Source organism: Hemicordylus capensis, chromosome 4, assembly GCF_027244095.1.
Source record: "Hemicordylus capensis ecotype Gifberg chromosome 4, rHemCap1.1.pri, whole genome shotgun sequence".
NCBI classification, from domain to species: Eukaryota; Metazoa; Chordata; class Lepidosauria; order Squamata; family Cordylidae; genus Hemicordylus; species Hemicordylus capensis.
Window position 1 is genome coordinate 214,032,553 of NC_069660.1, and position 19,409 is coordinate 214,051,961.

The 19,409-nt window shown below is 47.9% G+C and overlaps 2 protein-coding genes across 5 annotated transcripts in view; both read right to left on the reverse strand.

Moving 5' to 3' along the window:
* The window catches only part of LOC128352877 (large proline-rich protein BAG6-like), a 51,119-nt gene extending 45,564 nt beyond the window's left edge, over nt 1-5,555 (reverse strand). The window contains exons 1-9 of the mRNA XM_053313420.1: nt 5,441-5,555; nt 5,008-5,031; nt 4,255-4,283; nt 2,568-3,032; nt 2,261-2,386; nt 2,041-2,082; nt 1,726-1,956; nt 1,189-1,230; nt 874-1,104 (exon numbers count right to left, since the gene is read on the reverse strand). Coding sequence (XP_053169395.1) covers nt 874-1,104; nt 1,189-1,230; nt 1,726-1,956; nt 2,041-2,082; nt 2,261-2,386; nt 2,568-3,032; nt 4,255-4,283; nt 5,008-5,031; nt 5,441-5,472 — 1,222 coding nt within the window. The 5' untranslated portion in view covers nt 5,473-5,555. The remainder of the gene's footprint in view (nt 1-873; nt 1,105-1,188; nt 1,231-1,725; nt 1,957-2,040; nt 2,083-2,260; nt 2,387-2,567; nt 3,033-4,254; nt 4,284-5,007; nt 5,032-5,440) is intronic.
* A 12,568-nt stretch (nt 5,556-18,123) lies between these two features.
* Nucleotides 18,124-19,409, reverse strand: part of PAK1IP1 (PAK1 interacting protein 1) — a 60,059-nt gene continuing 58,773 nt past the window's right edge. For all 4 annotated transcript variants that reach the window (XM_053246438.1, XM_053246441.1, XM_053246440.1 and 1 more), the window contains one exon: nt 18,124-18,538. In XM_053246438.1, the coding sequence (XP_053102413.1) occupies nt 18,387-18,538 (152 nt within the window). In that variant the 3' untranslated portion in view covers nt 18,124-18,386. The remainder of the gene's footprint in view (nt 18,539-19,409) is intronic.

Consider the following 19,409-nt stretch of genomic DNA (forward strand, 5'->3'; position numbering starts at 1 on the left):
GACTTCTCATCTCTACCTTGAAAACCCTCCATGGCTATGCCCCACCCTGTCCCTCTGCACTGATCCTCCCCCCTCCCCCAACTTGCACCCCGTCAGGTTGGCTTTTGCTCCTCCAGCTTCTGTCTACAGCCACCTGGAGGTCTCCTGCTCTCTAAAACTACTCTTTTTCTTCTCTCTCGCTGACCCTTGGGTCTGGAACCGCCACTCATGTGAGCCCACATCTCTCTCCTATCCTTCCAATGCAACCCACCTCCTCTGTGCAGCTTTTGGCTTAATGCCTCAGCAGAGGCAGCTCCGTCAGCTTGAACTGAATGCCCCTTATGCTTTCCTCCTCTTCCTCACTTCTCTCTCCAAAGCCAAACTTTAGAGTGTATGCTCCTGGTGGCCGGGAACTTTTGCCCATGTACATTGACGATACTATAAAGAGGACTGTGATAAGCACAATTGTATGTCATCCTCCTTGGTTTCTTGTTTCAGCCCAGTTTGAATTCAAAAGGGCTGATATTAGCATTCATAATATTAGCATTCATGAATTTAGTATTCACATTTTGCTCTTCCTCAAGCAGCTCAGGGAGGTATACATGGTTATTTTTTCCCTCCTAACAACCCTAAAAGTTAAGTTAGACTGCGGGACAAGTGACTGGCCCAAAGTCACCCAGCGAGGTTCATGGCTGGATGAGAATTCAAACCCGCGTCTCCCTGGTCCTACGGAGGTGCAGCTGAAATACATACACATTGTTCCCCTGCTTGTCCCACCTCAACTTCCCTCTCCTTCCTTTATTGCTTGCCCATCTCTGTTTTTAGACTATAAGTGTTTTAGATTGTAAAACAACAATGAGGATGGAAAAGGGGTGCTGCCTCTGTGAGACTTACGGTCATTCAGCTGATGGTACTGCAAATCCATCAAACTCTGCAAAGTTTCTTTTACATTGCTGAGGTCCAGCTCTAGAGGAGGTGGGGGAGGAGGAGGAGGGGGAGAGGGATGCAGGAGGAAAGAAGACATGGAGGCAGATGGTGGGATGGAGCCAACTTCCACTGAGGCAGAAGATGATGATGAACTGGACCCAGGGGTGCGGAGACATGTAGCAGGGCCTTCAGGAACATCTGCAAGAGAGAAGAAGCAACAGGTGGTCAGCCGCAAACGCTGGCATACTACCACACCCGCCATCACTTGCCCTCACTGCTCACCATGAGAAGCTGTCTGAATTACAGGCATCAGAGTTTGGTCACCTGAAAGACAGAAAACGAAGGAACACTTCATTGACGATACTGTAAGGAGGACTGTGATAAGCACAATTGTATTTCATCCTCCTTGGTTTCTTGTTTCAGCCCAGTTTGAATTCAAAAGGGCTGATATTAGCATTCATAATATTAGCATTCATGAATTTAGTATTCACATTTTGCTCTTCCTCAAGCAGCTCAGGGAGGTATACATGGTTATTTTTTTCCTCCTAACAACCCTAAAAGTTAAGTTAGACTGCGGGACAAGTGACTAGCCCAAAGTCACCCAGCGAGGTTCATGGCTGGATGAGAATTCCAACCCGCGTCTCCCTGGTCCTACGGAGGTGCAGCTGAAATACATACACATTGTTCCCCCGCTTGTCCCACCTCAACTTCCCTCTCCTTCCTTTATTGCTTGCCCATCTCTGTTTTTAGACTATAAGTGTTTTAGATTGTAAAACAACAATGAGGATGGAAAAGGGGTGCTGCCTCTGTGAGACTTACGGTCATTCAGCTGATGGTACTGCAAATCCATCAAACTCTGCAAAGTTTCTTTTACATTGCTGAGGTCCAGCTCTAGAGGAGGTGGGGAAGGAGGAGGAGGGGGAGAGGGATGCAGGAGGAAAGAAGACATGGAGGCAGATGGTGGGATGGAGCCAACTTCCACTGAGGCAGAAGATGGTGATGAACTGGACCCAGGGGTGCGGAGACATGTAGCAGGGCCTTCAGGAACATCTGCAAGAGAGAAGAAGCAACAGGTGGTCAGCCGCAAACGCTGGCATACTACCACACCCGCCATCACTTGCCCTCACTTCTCACCATGAGAAGCTGTCTGAATTACAGGCATCAGAGTTTGGTCACCTGAAAGACAGAAAACGAAGGAACACTTCAGCAAGCACTGACAACCCACCCATAGGCCTCCCCTCCGAAACTTAGATGCAGACTCAAATCAAATATTTCAACATTCAGGAGAAGGAAACAGAGAGTAAAAGAGCCATTTTTAGCCCAGCAGCAACTTCAGGGGTGTGCTGCAAACTACCTTCCTTTCCCCACCGCTGCAGCCGAACTTCACTGCTGATGAGCCTTGTCCTTGCGTGTCCAATTTGCAGGTTGATGGCCCGGAGAGAATGAGGGAACTGCTGGGAAATGCGGCGAACCCTCATTTCTGCAACAAAGAGAGCAAAAGGGAACAAGTGTTGTATGCTCTGACCAGGCTGAGTGCTGGTGTCTTGCAAAAAGGGGCAGTGCTAGTGCTTGGTCCATCATCTGGGCTGAGTATCAAAACTCCAGCTGAACTTTGTGCTGGGTGTCTATGCAAAAGGGTTCTGAGGTGCCACAATACTTACGCCGCTGGACATAGTCATTCTGTAATCTTGTGAGGATTTCTATTTCTTGTGCAAGATCATTGTCAGCAGTGGAAGGCTCTGGTAAGGGCTCTGACACAAAAGCTTCTTCCTTTGGAGTGCCAGTGGGGATGGAAGGACCTGGCACTGAGGTTTCCTCATTGACCTCTTCCACCAGAATGTCATTGGTGATGTGAGGTCCTAGAAGGGATCCTGGCATCAAAGTTTCCTCTTTGAGCGTTTCCTCCAGAATATCAGTGCAAATGAGAGGTCCTGAAAGGGATCCTGGCACTGAGGTTGCCTCGTTGAGCTCTTCTCCCAGAATACCATTGTTGATGTGAGGTCCTGGAAGTGGTCCTGGCACCAAGGTAGCCTCATTGGGCTCTTCCCTCAGAGGGTCCCCCAGAACATGGTGCAACATGGGTCCCCCAGGACACGGGGCAACATGGGCTGGATTTCTGGGATGACCTGAAAGAGAGGAAATAAAGCAGGAATCTGGAAATGAGGATGGCCCATAGCCCTGATAGAAATTGCCTCCCCTTTCTGCCTAGGTTAACCAGCTGGGATGCAGCCTGGGATTGTGGGTGAGGTGGTCCACCCAAGGAAACAAGCAAGGGATGAAGAGGAATACATTGCATAGCACTGGCAAGACAGCCCTCAGCAACTACGCTTCAGAAGGGAGTGCAATGGCCAAGCTCTATCTGCTGAACATACCAATGCAGCTGCCTTCTACCAAGTCATACCCCTGGCTCACTTTGCCCTACTCTGGCTGACAGCCGCTCTTGGGCAGAAGCCTTTCCCTGGCTAGCTAAGATCCTTTAACAGAAGATGAAGAAGACTCCACCCAAGACCTGTGCATGCAAAGCACTTGTTCCACTACTGGACTATGGGCCCTCTTTCCTCATACCTGTGAGGAAAGAGGCTTCTCCTTTGAGCAGAGTGGGAGCTGATGGTTCACATGGACTAAACAATGCATTTGCTCTCTGGCTGAAGCAACAACCCCCAGTTACAGCCTTTTGACCTATGTGCGGGGGTAGGGGTGGGGCTTGAAAATCTGCCTGGATGCCATAAGCAGGAAGCATAGCTATGATCTGAGGAACGCAGGCCCAGCTCCGAGGGGCAGAAAACTGGGATCAGAGAAAGAAAGAGTCTCTTTGGACTGATCTCAGAGCTCATTGGCCAGGAAATGTTGCCCTTGTTTGCAGGTGATCCTCCAATTACATGGGTCCTAGCTATGGGACTAGGAAACAAGACACCAGCTTTGGAAACAAGACACCAGCATGCTTTAGCTTCCTCTTCTCCAAGGCAGGGGAACAAGGCCCAGAGGATGTCTTGGGGCTGGGTGTGGGCACAGGGTTCTTGCAGGGCTTTTTCAGAATTGCACCACTTCCAAAGGAGAATGACCAACCTGCCTGCCTGCTGCCACAGCCCTTTCCTCATCTCCTCCTAGAAGGGAGGGTCTCCAGATGTTACTTGCCCGGGCCCCCTGGTCTCTTCCAACACTTTTGGCTGCAACAAGTGCCAGCAGCAAACTATAGAGGTGGATAAACCTGCCCTCCTGCCATTCATCCATCAGTTGGGCGTCTGCCTATCTCTCTCCATTGTCAAAGTGAAACAGGTCTCCAAGGAGACACTCCCTGGGGGGTTGAGGAGCCCTGAGAAGAAGCATGCACTCTCGTCATCCACTTACCAGTCTGTGCCCCCTCTTCATCTTCATCCCTGCAGAGATAAGGAGAAACATTCTTAGTAGCGAATCACAGGAAATTGAGGGGTCCCCCCAGTAATCCTTGGGGGTGCTGTGCCATCCCAAACATGCCCTCACCCATAATCCTTCTAGAAGGCCCTGCTAATTTGGGATGATTCAATACTTGGGAGCAGTGAAAGTAATTGCTATTGAAAGTCACTCACTACATTTTGCTCAAATTGTTTTCACTTGGGGATTGACTGGTGACAGGGCGGGGGGCAGACCCACTCTCGTAGTTTATAGATATGAGGCCAGCTTTCCCACCCCTATCCAGAGAAGATTTTCAACTTTTTAAAAAGCCCTCCCCAAAAAGGGGACACTTCAGCTGAAAGAAAATACATGATGTTTTGTTTTGTTTAAAAAATGGAATAAGAGGGTTTAAATTTCTGACAACTCGAATCCCCGCCTGTATGTTCCCCAGACTATGGGAAACACCTATATCGGGCAGCAGCAATATAGGAAGATGCTGAAAGGCATCATCTCACACTGCGTGGGGGATGGCAATGGTAAACCCCTCCTGTATTGTACCAAAGGCAACCACAGGACTCTGTGGTCACCAGGAGTCGACACCGACTCAATGGCACACTTTTACCTGGGTTTGGGCTATGTCTGAACAACCCCCTCCACCCCCATCCCTTTAGCTGGCCACACCAGAGCCAAAAGCATTAAGAGGAGTCAAGAGGGAAAAAAGCAACTCACTTGGGTTCTGCCTCTGGGTGAGACCTATAGGAACATGAAAGAAGAAAAGGTTAGGCATGTTCTTGGAAATAACATGGGGGTTTGGGGGGGCAGCTTTTGAAGTCAGCTTCAACTGGTGGGCAGGATTCCCCCCCCCCAAACAAAACCCCAAGTGGGCCCACAGGGGCCAGCCAGTAGCTCCTGGGTGCTACAGTTTCACAGGTCTAGGACCTGTAAGCTTAAGAAATACAGTGGAAATCAGCCCAGCAAGTGACCTTCGAGGGCCACCTGCATTTCAAGGAGAAGCTGTGTGGTGTGAATACTGGTGGTGAACTTGTGACCATTGAAGTTCACATAGAGCGCACAATCGCATGTAAAACAATGGAAGGGCATCTTTAAAAACCAAGTCCAGGCAGCCATTAGATTCTGCTTCCCCATCATGCCGGAGACTTACCTACAGTTCACCCATGACCAGCAGCCACCCATCCTGACAGCTAAGATGATAAGCTGATGATAAACGGACAGCCAAAGACAGCCAACTTATCAAAGATGCTGCAGCTTATCTAGAATGCTGCCAGTTGAGCCTCCTGCAGAATCCTTGCAGGTCTCCAAGGGGAACCATGACAGCAGAATTCTGTGGCTGATTGTGAGATCACAAGATCAGTTACTGGCCACGCTGGTTCTGGTTTGAATCCAAACACTGTCTTGGTTGTCAGCTCAAAGTGTCAAAGCACCAGGGAAGAGTCACCCCTGTCCTGCCCTCCCTGCTCCCCCCATGTTTTCCACCTAATCACTTGCTGAAGTCCCTTAGCTAGGAAATCCCTCTACATCACATTTAGCACTAAGGCCTGTCTCTGTTCAGAATACACAAAAACCAATTAACTTGTGGAACTAGGTGTGGTGATGATCCCTGGCTTAGATGGGTTTGAAAGGGGGTTAGAAACATTCATGGAGGAGGAGAGGTCCCTCTGTGGTGATTAGTCAGGATGGCTATAGAAAACCTCCAGGTGCACAGGCTGAATCCCAGATGCTAGGGACATGCAATGGGTGTGGCTGTTGCCTTTGCACTCTTTCATGAGTTACAGAGGACTCAGATGTTACAGAGGACTCATGAAGGTTTATTATAAACCTGCACTAGCAGTGGCTGCAGCCCACCCCTATCCACAAGCATCCCCTTCCTTCAGCATTTGCTAACAGAAGGGAAGAGGCAAATGAATAGAAAGTGACAGAGAGGGAAGGAGGGGGAAATGAGAAGGACAAAGAAAGAGGGGAAGCAAGAAAAATGATGGTGCCTCACAAAGAATGAGCGAGAGAAACAGAAGGCTGTAATGTACTTTTTGTATAAGATTATGAAATGGAAAACAAACAATATTCAATATCTTGCTCCCACCCCACCCCATTACATCTTCGGAAACAACCTACAGTATGTCCTTATTAAACTCCATAGGCCCAACTGCACAACATCTTAGTTTCCACTGCACATTTTTTTAAAATGCACTGCATAGAATGCACCCAGCTGCACATCAAAATGAACCTTGGACCAAGGGACCGCCTATTTGGCCTCTCCAAAGACCCACCACGGCAGCTCATGGCCCCACAGTGGATGGATGAATCCTCCCAAGGATGCTACTCTTACATTTTTAGGGGATAGGCCAGGAGCATTCTAGCTATTGCTCGCTTATACAGTAGTTATTATTTTTGCCACTGTTTTAAAACCACATGTTGTTGTTGGAAGTGCTTTTACTTAATATATTGCTGACATTCTGTCAGCTGGTATGTATCCTTCACTTCCTGCCCCTCTGGCTGCTGCTGCCACCAACAGCACTGCAATTACTCTCCAATATATTGTTTTATCAGTCACCTTAAGTGGTGCAGTGGGGAATGCTTGACTAACAAGCAGAAGGTTGTCGGTTCAAATCTCCACTGGTACTATATCGGGCAGCAGTGATATAGGAAGGTGCTGAAAGGCATCGTCTCATACTGCACAGGAGGAGGCAATGGTGAACCCCTCCTGTATTCTACCAAAAGAAAACTACAGGGCTCTGTGGGCACCAGGAGTCGAAATGCCCAATATAGGCGTTTACTATAGTCTGGGAAACAGACCAGTGAGGATTTGAACTGGCAATCTTCTGCTTGTTAGTCAAGCATTTCCCCGCTGCACCACTTAAGGTGGTGTAGTCACTATAACCGGGCTCCATTTGGCACTATGGTCGGTCAGAAAGCTTTCCCACTGGGGAAGAACAGGAGAGAGCCCACCGGGAGCTTTCATAACACATTGTTGACATGGGTTGAGAGATTTTGTCCAATAAAGACTTTTGTTTTTGGTAGGTTGCGGTGGGCAGTCATGTTAAAGAACTCAAGTTAGTTTGAAAAGTTGTATAGTTGGTTATGTTTGTGTAATATTAGGGTTGTTTTGACTGCTAGTTTTAAGGCAAGTATTAGGCCCAAGACTGTAACAATTATTGTGGAGAACTTTGTTATGGGGGCTATAGTTATTGTTGTGGTTTGGTTGGTTGAATTGTTAGTGCAATCAAAAGGCCTGCTGCAGTGCTTCTTACCTTAGCAACAAAAGAATGCACGATATACGTAGAATACAATATGTTCAATTATACATACATATTCACCCAGTATGTAGGGTGGAAAGGAGTCGGGGAGGAATATAGGTAGTTGTGGGAGGGCAAGTAAAAAGTCAGCAGGGGGTGGGTTCAGGAGAAAGCCCACCAGCTGAAGCTTTCTCCGCAGTGCTTATATTGCTTTTGTTTTTTTAGGGAGGAAAGATTTTAGCAATGCCCCACTTGCAGCTCCACCCACCATCATTGGCACCGCCCACTTTGGCTCCACCCATCACTTGACCTGCATGCCACTCACCCAATCTCAGGAGTCCCCAATGTCTACAGTGGCTGGCAGTGGCACTAATCTAACTGGCTGACATACTGCGCAATGCCTTGTAATGGAACTTGTGCATAGTTGCGTGAGAGTGCAGTTGTGCAAAACACAAGAATTGCACAAATGCAGTTGCATGGCAGAAGGCCATTAATTCCAATGGCCATTCATCGCACAACTGCATTTGCACAATTGTTGCATTTTGTGCTTATGCAACTGCACACACATTCCATTACAAGGCAGGTGGAATATTGCACAGTATTTCAGCCACTGTAATTATAGACAACTCATCACACATGGTAACTTTTGGCTCTGGGTGTGAATGCATTAAAGTACATCTAGACAGCAAAACAGTGCTCAGATGGGTATCACGGTGTGGCTAAAGATACACATCGGCATAACTGATGGCCATGGAAGGCTTTGTACACACCTCTCTTTCTTTCTGGATCATGGCCATCGACTTTTAAGGGATGTGCCATTCCTCACCCTCATTCATAGTGAAATGTAAATGTCCATGAGTTCCTGTGAGCAATGACATGACTTTTAAAAGGTAGGCAGCACAATCCCATGCATGTTTATTTAGAAGTATGTCCAGAGTTGTAGGGAGTCCCCCAGTGGCCTGGGGACAAAGTTCTTTTGGGGGGTCCCCGTGCCAGCACCAAAGCCACACCCCCTATTTTCCAGCCTCGCCACTGCACTTCCCCCTCTAAATTTATATGTGGCTGTGGTGGCGGGTGGGTGGGCTTCTCAGTGGTCTGGCTTCTCTCCCCATTAGCGCTGTGTGGGTTGAACTGTGATGCAGGGGGAGGGGGCTGCTTTCGTGCCCATTTGTCGGCATCTGCTTGGCCCCCGCCGGGGGCTGACCCCTGTGCATTTTGGCCAAAGCAGACCCCTGGGTGGGGGCATGCTCCTCCCATGGATTGGTGGGGAGTGCTTCTCTTCTTCCATCACTATCCCTACAGATGTGCCTTGCTCTGGGCTCTTCCTAGTTCTCAGCGCTGCCGCTCAGTTATGGAAGGAAAAGGGGGGAATGTAACACGCACACCCATTTTAGCTGTCCTGACTAACCACCCCCTACCAAGCAGCTGAGTGTCTGTTCTGTCGTCCTTTTGTATTTCCCTCCCAGCCCCATTTGCTGCAGAGAGGAAATGCCTGGCTTGGCTATTCCAGGACAGCTCAGCCTGACTGGGGAAGCAAAGCAAGCATCGCTGTCTCTCTCCCAGGCAGCCAGAGATGCTCCAGAGAGCAGGAGCTGCGTTTACACACACGGCAGGCTGCTGGTGTCCCGGGGAAGGAGAGCCAGCTTGGGGAGGCGAGGTGAGTGGCAGGGTGCATGGTGAGGGACACTTACCGAGGCAGTGTCCAGATGGCACGGCATACAACACTCTCCCTACTCAATGGGGAGGCCTGTGTGCCGGCCACGGAGGGGGAAGGGGAGCCTGCTGCCACCACTACCAACAACATCAAGGGGAAATAGGAAATGGCAGTGTAGGGATGCACGGGAGCAGGATGGTGGTGCCCTTGTGGGCCCCTTGACTCTCCGGGCCCAGGGACATTTGCACCCCCTCATCCAATGGACGCTATGCCCATAAGTATGTCCCACTGTGCTCAGTGGGGTTTATTCCCAGAAAAGTGAACTTGGATTCCAGATTCAGGCATTTAATTGTAACGTAGTACGTTAATTGTAATTTGTCATCTCTTTGTACAGTTTGTTGTATACATTTCTCTGGAATTGTAATATAAGAGTTGCAAAAAATCCTGATTGGATATGGGGAAAGGGAGGTGGAAGCTATTTAAAATCCCTATACCAACTTTCGACTAGAAACAGTGACTCACTCACATGCTGCGTTCCAACCAATTTCACCTCAGAATATGGTGGGACCTGGAAGAGGGCCTCCTCACAGGATAGCAATGGTAGAGCGGACTGGTACCGAGTAAGGTGGCCCTTTGCCTTCAAGAGGCAAAGTAGGTCACAGGAGGCTCAGGATGAGACTGGATTGCAGGTTAGGGCTGGAGCCAGAGTTGGAAGCAGGAGAGGCCAGAGGAAGCTGCAGGCTGGAAATCAGAGCTCAAAGCAGGAGATGGGGCTCGGAGGCTGAAGCAAGGGCCAAGACGGAAAGCAGAAGCAGAGGGCTGGAGCAAAAACCTGGAGCTGGGTCTGCAATGAACTCCCAGTTCCGAGCTGTTGCATAGGTGAAAACGAGGCTGAGGCTGAAGCATGAATATAGTGGCGGCAACCCAACCCTTCCTAATTCTAGCTCAGTCCCAATCTAGGGCATGCATCAGAGCTTGTTTCCTCCTTCCAAGTAGGCCCACTGGAAAGGAACCCCTGGGCAACCAGGCGACCCCTTCACTGCTATTTCTGGAGTGCTATTCTAATTTGTTGTCATAACTGTTCCTGGAGCCCTAGGCATGATGGAGGAGAGTCCAGAGCTGGAGCAGGGGTCTAGATTTGACTGCTGGGTCACCCAAGACCCCACACTCCTCAGAAAGAATGTCTGCAAAAGGGCCAAGCTCCAGCTTGGTAGTAACCATAGGCTCCTCAGTGCTGAAAAGGAGAAGACCACGTCATGGTCCAAGAGCAAGTATGGCTGGATCCTGACAGTAAGTACTCTGGGCTCAAATGAGGACTGATAACTTTGGAAGGGAATCATATTGTGTGAGCAGCACAGAAGGCAGCTAGTTATTTCAAAACCAATAAGGGATAAGAGTCAGTACTCCATGGGGGTGTGTGAGCTATGTATTAAAGAGATGCATCCAGCATGCTTTCCCTCCTACCACTGCTTGTTTCTTAATCTTCCTTTCTCACATATCTATTAGGCATGTGCAAACAGGTTCGATGTCGAATAGGTTCAACATCGAACCTGTTCAGTTCAAGAATCAGATATCAAACTGACCCCCCCCCCCCAATTCAGTTTGCTACCGGACCCCCTGGCCATTTTTTGGGGGGTGGGGTTCGTGACTTTACACAAAAATAACCATGACCCAGCCACGTAAAGGCCCATTTGGCATGGGCAACAGAGGACAGGCCGGAAACAGGCTGAAGACCGCCCGAACTGGGTGATTTGTACATAAATGGAGGCTGACATGGGGGAGGGGGAACTTCTGGAGACACCCCCCACCCCATGGCTGAATCTAAGCCCCTAGACTGGCTGGCAGTAAGTAAAATCTAATTTTTAAAAGTTTTTTTAAATATAATCTCAGAAACCCCCACAAACTGAACCAAACCAGGGAGGGTGTTCGGGGGTGGTGGTGGCAGAGGCATATCTAGGGAAAATAGCGCCTAGGGCAAGCACTGAAATTGCGTCCCCTGTCCAAACTGATTCCCATCTTTCAGATAACTTTCCCGTAATATCAGCTGAAAAGTACAAGTCAAGCTCGTTAATCTTTTAATCTTTCAAAAACTATTTAGCAGTGGACGTAGCCAGACCAAAAAAGGCTGGAAAACTACAAATTTCAGTATGCTGGGGCCCATGAAACACCCAAATACTATGTGGAGGTGTACTTGGAACACTAAACAGAAGTGCCTGTCTAATTCTCTACTAGGCATTATAGCATCACTATTACATAGGTTTTAAAAATAAACAGAGAATTTGACTTTTCCCAGATACTCTGAAAATAATTAAAGGATATGCAGAGTAAACTGTGTCACTGTTTGGAATATATTCTAGTATTTCAGAAAGACAGTTAAAATGAGAGAAAGAGAGCAAAAAACTCCCAGTGAGCCTTAATACTAAGGATTTCACACTGATTCAAAGACAAACTCACCATTAATAGCCATATGATTAAGACAACACATTTAACTCACTTATCACAAGAAGCAAAATAAGAGCAAATGAATACAATCCTAGCTCATAAGCTTCAGCTCAGTATTCACAAGCCCTGATTCTCTGTACATAGTGCCAAACTGAATATGTGTACAGTGACTTCTATTATATTATTATTATTTTAATTTTTTTACCTGTAACCCCTTTGGGGCGCTTCCTAAAGGCTGTGTGTGTGGGGGGGTCTGCAAAGGTTCCCCCCCACTGGACTCTGGGGCCTCACAGGGACCATTTGAGCATGTGTGGTGGCCATTTTTTAAAATATATATATATATTTTAAAAAGTCTGCTGAAAACAAAATGGCCACCACGCATGCTCAAATGGCCTCTGCGAGGCCTGGCATGGCCTAGGGCCTCACAGAGGCCATTTGAGCATGCACGGTGGCCATTTTGTTTTCGGCGGCCATCTTTATTATTATTATTTTTTAAAGAAATGGCGCCCCCCCCCTTCAAGTGGCACCCGGGGCACATGCCCTGCCTGTCCCACACTAGATACGCCCCTGCCAATATATGACTTATTTCTTAGGGAACGTGCTTAGGATTGCATATAGGTCTTGTGCTGAGCATGTTTCCTTAGCTCATAAGATCTCTATCCCCATCTTGGCTTCCCTGTTCCACACGTCTCCACATCCCCATCACTCAGCTATTCCCCCTTTGCTCACTCCACAGATCTCCACCCCATGTTACTCCTCTTTTCACTTTATAGCATTCTTCTTTGTACCACCATAGATCTCTCTGTACAACGTTGCTGTTCGTTTTGGTTTTTTTTTGCCTCCCCACAGTATAATTCCTCCTCACTGAATTAAGCAGCAATTTCCCACTTGGCTTTGGGATTTCCCAAAAATTCACACACTAAGGGTGATCCAGGTGGTATGTACCGTGTGGCTGGCTAGCCCCAACCATCTCCTTTGTGTGCTTTTTAAGTCCAGAGAGAGGAGCATGCTGGTGTAGTGACACAGGGATTCTTCCATTCCTTTCTGCATCTCCCCTGTAATGAGCTTTGGCAGGTCTTAGATGTCCCCACAAAGAGGTGGTGAAGGGCTACACAGTGTCACTATGTGTCTGCTAAGTGTGCTTCTGTACTGCCTGTTTTGACATCACAGAGCCCATGCTGTCAGCAAGGTGCTGTTCACATCTCCGATGCCTTCTTTCAGGTTTTATCTTTGTGTTACAGGGTCACAACGTTGGGGGTGGGGGGACCTGTATTTTCCTGTTGTAGGAGGTTTGCACACAATAGAAAAGACTGCTCCCCCTGCTAGTGGCTTTGTGCAACACCCTTTATTTATGGTTTCAATACAACTAGCCGACCCCGCACAGAGCATCTGTGCGCTCTTTGGGGCCAGCGGTTACATTCCCTCCCCTCTTTCTGCCCCAGTCTCTGCTTCCGGGCCCAGCCACCTCTCCTCTTCACTGCTACTTCTGCCCCCCCACCTTCTTTCAGCCCTCCTGGGCCTTCCCTCCGCAGCTGGGCCAGGCCCACAACCTCTGGCCTCCATGGCCAGGCCGCCGTGGCAACCAATCCTCCTGGGTGCGCCTCAGCCAATCAGGCACGTCCGCCGCCCAGCCAGTCAGCTGGGTTCTGGGATGCACATTCCAAGGCACACCCAGGAGAATTAATATAATAGATCCTGCCAAGCTGAAGTAAACTACCGCTGTTGTAACATGTAATCTGGAAAGCACCTGGGTGACTCTGTCAGCCTAACCTACCTCACAGGCTTGTGAGGATAAACATAACCATGTACACCACTTTGGGCTCCTCAGAGGAAGAGTGGGGTATAAGTTTATAACTTACTGACTAAATATTGAGTTGGGTTGTGCAGGATGAGCACTTATGTGCAGGGACAGAGCCACCATTGTGCAAACGAGTTCAAAGAACCCGGGCCGCCATGCTCAGGGGCAGTGACTTGTGCCCCAGCCACGCCCCCTGCATCTGACATCACATGGCTCTGTTTTTGAGAAGCTTAGCCAGTGCCGGCTTCCCAGCCAGGCTAGAAACACGCCTCCCTGCCTTTTAAAGCAGGGACAGCCGCTCCTGGTTACACTGTGAACATGGCGCTGGTTGGAATTTGCTTGCAAATGGGGCCTGCACCCCGTTTGTGAGCGAAATCACACCCCCTGTGTCTGATGTCAGATGCAGGGGGTGTGGTGGTGGGGCCACTGCTTATGTGCACATAAGGAGAGGGGATTTTTGGCAATTCCCCTCGCTCTCTGCAGTCACCTGTGCCTCCCAGAAATAGGGCAGAAGGAAGGAGATATTGCTAAATGTTGCGGAAAGAAGCGGGTATGGCTGAACATCACCCCTTTCCTCTGTGCGCATGGAGAACCGTTCTCCATGCACAGATCTTAGTATGCTGGGCATTGTCTATAATAGCATTTCCCAAGCTGCCATGGGAAACTGGCCAGGGTAGAGCACTCACTCACTCTGAGACAGCTCCAGAAGCAGTGCATTTAAATGCCCTGCTGCTTTTGCATTCAACTCGCCTCATAATGTACTGGGAAGGACACTTCCCTCCTGGTGCAGAAGGGGGTGAGTTAGCTCCAAAAACATATTTCAAATAGGGGTGTGCAGAACCAGTTTGATTCAAACCAGCCTGGTTTGACCGGTTCAAACTTGAACCGAATTGAGCTCAAAAAAAAGGTGGCCAGTCCAAGTTTGAACCCAACTGGGCCCGGTCCATTATGGACTGGTTCAACATACCGTGTCTGTACAGGGAAATACACTATGCTTGTACAGGGGATTTACAAGCAAAGGGGAATCCTGCCTTTAAAAGGAGTCTAAGGGTGGCTGGGGGTGGGGGTGGTGGCGGCAGTGAGAAGGTACCTTACCGGCACTGGTGGAAGCAGCTCCTCTAAACTCTGGCGCTCCCCCCACCCGCAGTGCAACCCATGTGGTGGCGGCAGTGGTGAAGCTAATCAGGCATAATCGGGGAAGCTGAAAATTAAAAACCACTCCCAAAGAGAGAGGACTGAGGAGAGAAGCTCCAGTTTCACCGCTGGGAGCTGCCCCACTTGACAAAGGCAGTGGCCGTGGTGCTGCTGCTCTGGCTGCCTCTTGCTTTGGCCAGGCTTCCTGAAAACCAGCTCTGTGCTCAGTGAACATGAGGGGAAAGAGTAGAGAGCTTTCGCAGGCTGTTGTGTGTCTTGATCAATCCACATGTAGCATGCAGTCGAGCAGTGGCGTTTCCTCCCAGGGCAAAGGCCCAAACAGTTTCTCACCTATTTAGCCCTCCTATGGCTTCAGAGCCCCACCAACAATTCCCCACTCACATCTGAAATATAAATCGACTTTCCATGTTTATTTACAGTACAGGTTTTGTGCTGAGCAACCCTGCCAGAGTAGGCAATAGCCACAGACCCACACCTTCCCCATGCTGCTTTGCACGTACAGATGTGGCAAACAGGAAAGCATGACCTGAAACGGAAGTGACTCTTCACCATCAGGGTTTTTTTTTCATGCCTCAGATCGCAGTAGGCTAAAGTAGCCCCTCTAAAGTAGCTCCTCTCCTGCGGCTTTCCCCCCTGTGCGTGCCGTGCTGACTCTATGGACTTGAGTCTCCCCAATACGAGGCTGGATTTCATCAGCCTCGCATGAGTGGTGAGTGCACGGCAGTGTTAGATGGAATAGGGAAATACAATGAAGTTTGAACAATTATTTTCATGATTGGTTGTTGGCTTATTTATTTAATATTTTATTTATGTTTGGGTAAGCTCAGCCTCAAAGCCTCATAGGACACTTTGCCACTGGGTGAGGGCACAGTTCCAGCCGTCACGCATATGCGGTCATGCAAATGGCCTCCATGCATGTGCAGTGCGGAGCTGGAACTACACCACGGCTGCGTGGGCCACACTGCTGGGGAGAGTGCTGGGGTTTAGAGGAGCCAAGAGCAGTAAGGTACCCTCTCGCCACCGCACCCCTGCTGCTGTTAGAAGCCTTTTAAAGGCAGGGTTCTCCTTTGCTTGTAAAGGGGATCCTCACTGGATTCCCCTTTATAAGCATAGGCTGTCGAATTGGTTCAACCTGGTTCAATTGAACAGAACAAACTGGTTCACAAGCTGGCGGTTCAGTGTGAATTTAAACCAACTGCGCACACACACACAAAAAAGTCCCTGCACACCCTTGCTATTACATGCCCCGCTTTTGGAGGTGACTCGCCCCATAATACCCTGCTTTTGGAGCTAGCTCACTTCCTTATGCACTGGGAGAGACATGTCCTTCCTGATACATTATGGGGCGAGTCAGCTCCAAGTAAATAAAATACATAAAAACCACACAACAGCTTTGCTGCCACAAAAAGTAAAAGAAAACCACACTGTGTCTGTTTTGGGGGGAGTAGTGTGCCCCAATTTGGGGGGGAGAGTGTGCCTCCCACTGAAAATGATTGGGAAACACTGATATATAACAATAAAACATATTATAATAATAAAAGAACTGTAACTTAGAACAGAAACATTGGAAAAGCAAATGACAAACTTTTGAGTAGTACCAAACTTAAGAATAAACAAAGATTCTAATAATGAAATTATGTTCCTGGTGTTGCAGTCTTGGTCCTCTATTCTTGTTTTCAGTCCAGGAAGATAAGGAATAAGACAGAAAGGGAAATGGAAGTGGCAAAGGATGGGAGATAGGGTTTGTGTATGCCAATTGGCCACAGAATCAAATAGCATACTAGTTCATAGCAGCTACTAAGGCTATGCACATGACTGCTGGGCGGGCGGGCAGGCAGATGAGGGTGAAGGCCGTGCCAAACGTACCTTCCCCCAAGATGATCCTCCCTTGATGGTTGGATGCATAGATCACACTTCCACATGATCTATACTGCTTAGAGCGGTTCGAATCTTCAGAGGCCAGGACATATTGTCCTGTCCTCTGGATATCCCACAGTGCACTGTGTGATGGCCACAGTGCATTGGGGGAATCCCCCTGGAGTCAGGTGCTCTAGGCACCTAACTCTGTGTGTGCTTGGGCTGCAAGCACCTTGTTTTTACTACAGGTGATTAATGGAATAGTGGGAGTTCCTTTAGTAATTCCACATTCCCTCATCCTCTGATGGGAAAAAAAATCAAACTATTTCTGTTGCATTCAACTGCTGACCATTTTCTTTAAAAGAATCAGCAGCATTGCAATTATATAAACAAATACTAGGGATGTGCACAGAACTGGTTTGGAGGCCCTTTATGGGCCTCCGAACCAGTTCGGAGAACTGGCAGTTCCACCAGTCCGATGGTGGAGGGTGTCTAACTTTAAGGGTGCGGGAGAATGCACTTACCTCTCCCGCCGGCATCAATTTTTGCCAAAGTCCATTGGGGCGGCAGCATACCTCCCTGCCGCCCCGTTGCCCAGATATAACCAGAAGTATCTGGCATGCGCACAGCGCGTTGGATACTTCCAGTTCTATCTGGGCAATGGGGCAGCAGGGAGGTACACCGACACTCTGATGGGCTTTGACAAAAACGGACACTAGAGGGGGTAAAGTGGGAGGAGGGGTAAGTGCATCCTCTCCCGCTCTTAAAGCAGCACCCCCACTGCTTTCGAGCCTCCCCCCCTGCGGTTCCATGCACATCGCTACCAAATACAGCAATCTGTATTTGGAGGAACTGTTGTGTACAATGTGTGGCTATAGATTTAAGGGAGCTGTCAGTAAACGGTCTTGCTGTAGGCCCCTTTCCTCGCTGGGTTGGGACCAGAAAGCAACCAGAGGCTGGTGGTCTCATTTTGGTAACCGGTGTTGTGGTGGACACAGGTCTCCTGAGGTTGATTGTGGCAAGTAGCAGGCAGCTGCTGTCAGCCCTGGATTTCCCCCCACAAGGCTATATGGGAGGGGGGGTGGACACATGGTGGGTGGCAGCTAGCTACAACACTGCCATTACTGCAGGCAGCATGAAGAAACCCACATTTGCCACCACACTCACTGGCAAGAGAAGGCTTGCTGTCACAAAGGGCCCAATCCTTTCTCGGGGAGGAAGAGCAGGCATCAGTGTTGCATCCTATTGGGGTGCTCAGGCCCCAGCAGCTGCCTAATGCTGGCTCTACAAAGAGCTTACCCATCTGGAACTACTGATTTTAATGCAGAAGACAGATCTGTACAGTTCTCTGCATATATGGATCTGTTCTTTATTGCAACAAATGAGCCAGCACATTCCCAGACATGTTCAATGTATGCATCAAAGTACAAACAGTGTCCTTAATCAAACCAGCAGATTAGAAATGAAACATAAAACCTTTGCTTCCAAGGACTATGAATGCTATAAAGACACTTGGGGGACTGTATTAACAAACATATTTTGATATTATGGATATTTCAGTAATCACTGTTAGAGCAGGTTTCCTAAGTATGAAATTTAAATAACCACACTGGAGGACTCATGCAGTATACAATTGGTTAGCAACTTGCAAACAAATTAAAAACCTACGAAAGAAGGAATTTTTCTGATACTTTATAAAATATTTATTTAAAACTTAAATGTTATCTGCCTTTAAAAAATTTGAAACCACAAGATTTCAAGCTCTTAATGGGAACTGATACAGTTTAAATAAAATGGCTTTTTCATATTAATTTCTCTGTCACTATTAATACATGAATTCATCTGTCATAACTGTCATAAAATTACATTTAAATGAAAATGTTGCCTTAGAAATAAATTGAACACTGTGGTCAGTGATAATTTATTATACTTTCAGTGTTGCAAAACACATTCATTTCAAACTCTGCAACTTTTTCTTCTTCTTTTGCAGCACATTTACAGGTTTTCTTTTCTTGGGGGCTTCTTGGTCAGCTTCCTCTGTTGATTTTTCATTGCCAGTCCAACCGATTTTCTTTTTCTTAATCAATGGCTGTTCCTCTGATACTGGAACAAAATTAGTTATTAATTGTTTAATAATCTGATGTGAGGAGCACCATTTCTCTAATATATATATTTAAACAAAAGTAAAAAATAGTACACACACAGACTTGTTTTCCTTTTGCATGAACAATGAGTCACCAGTTGCGCTCGTTTGGTGATGAGACAATCACTTGTCCCAGAAAATGTGTAGTCTCCAGCCTTATTCACACATTATGTTCAATGCATGTACAGTAGTACACTTCCTATCTGTACCATAAATTTAAGGGATCTCTGTTCACTTTTAAAATGAATGCATGAACAGTCATTCACAAACACATGTACAGCATAACGTCTGAATAGGGCTTACGTCTCATGCCTGAAAAGGAACAAATTATCTTCCACTGCTGCAAGATGTTCTTTATGGCAAAATCTGGTTAAGACAGATCACTTCCCAGCTTTCTTTTAAAATGTTCATCACTGTTACATACAGCTGAAAATGAAACACTGGACTGTGAATGTTCCTTATCTTTGGAGATGAGGAGGAAGGGTGTGGAAGGGTATAATTCTACATGTGCTCACTGGATAGGTGGCAGTAGCACCCTATTCTGGGTAAATCAAACCCATTCTATAGGTGGATTGGCACCTTTGGCACTCTACACTGTTAGAGAACTTATGTAAAAGTGTGGTATGGGTATCTGTGTCAACCTCTGACTGGCATTACTAGTGGAACTGCTATGCCTCCATGGCTGCAGTCTTTGGGAGTGGATCCTCTAGTGGATTCTGGGGTCCTGTTCAATGGCAGGCAGGCCCACCCAGGAAGGGGGATATTGCTTTCTTATATCCCAAGTCAGGATGTCTTCCTTCCTTCTGTGGTAAGTCCAGGATGAAACACTGG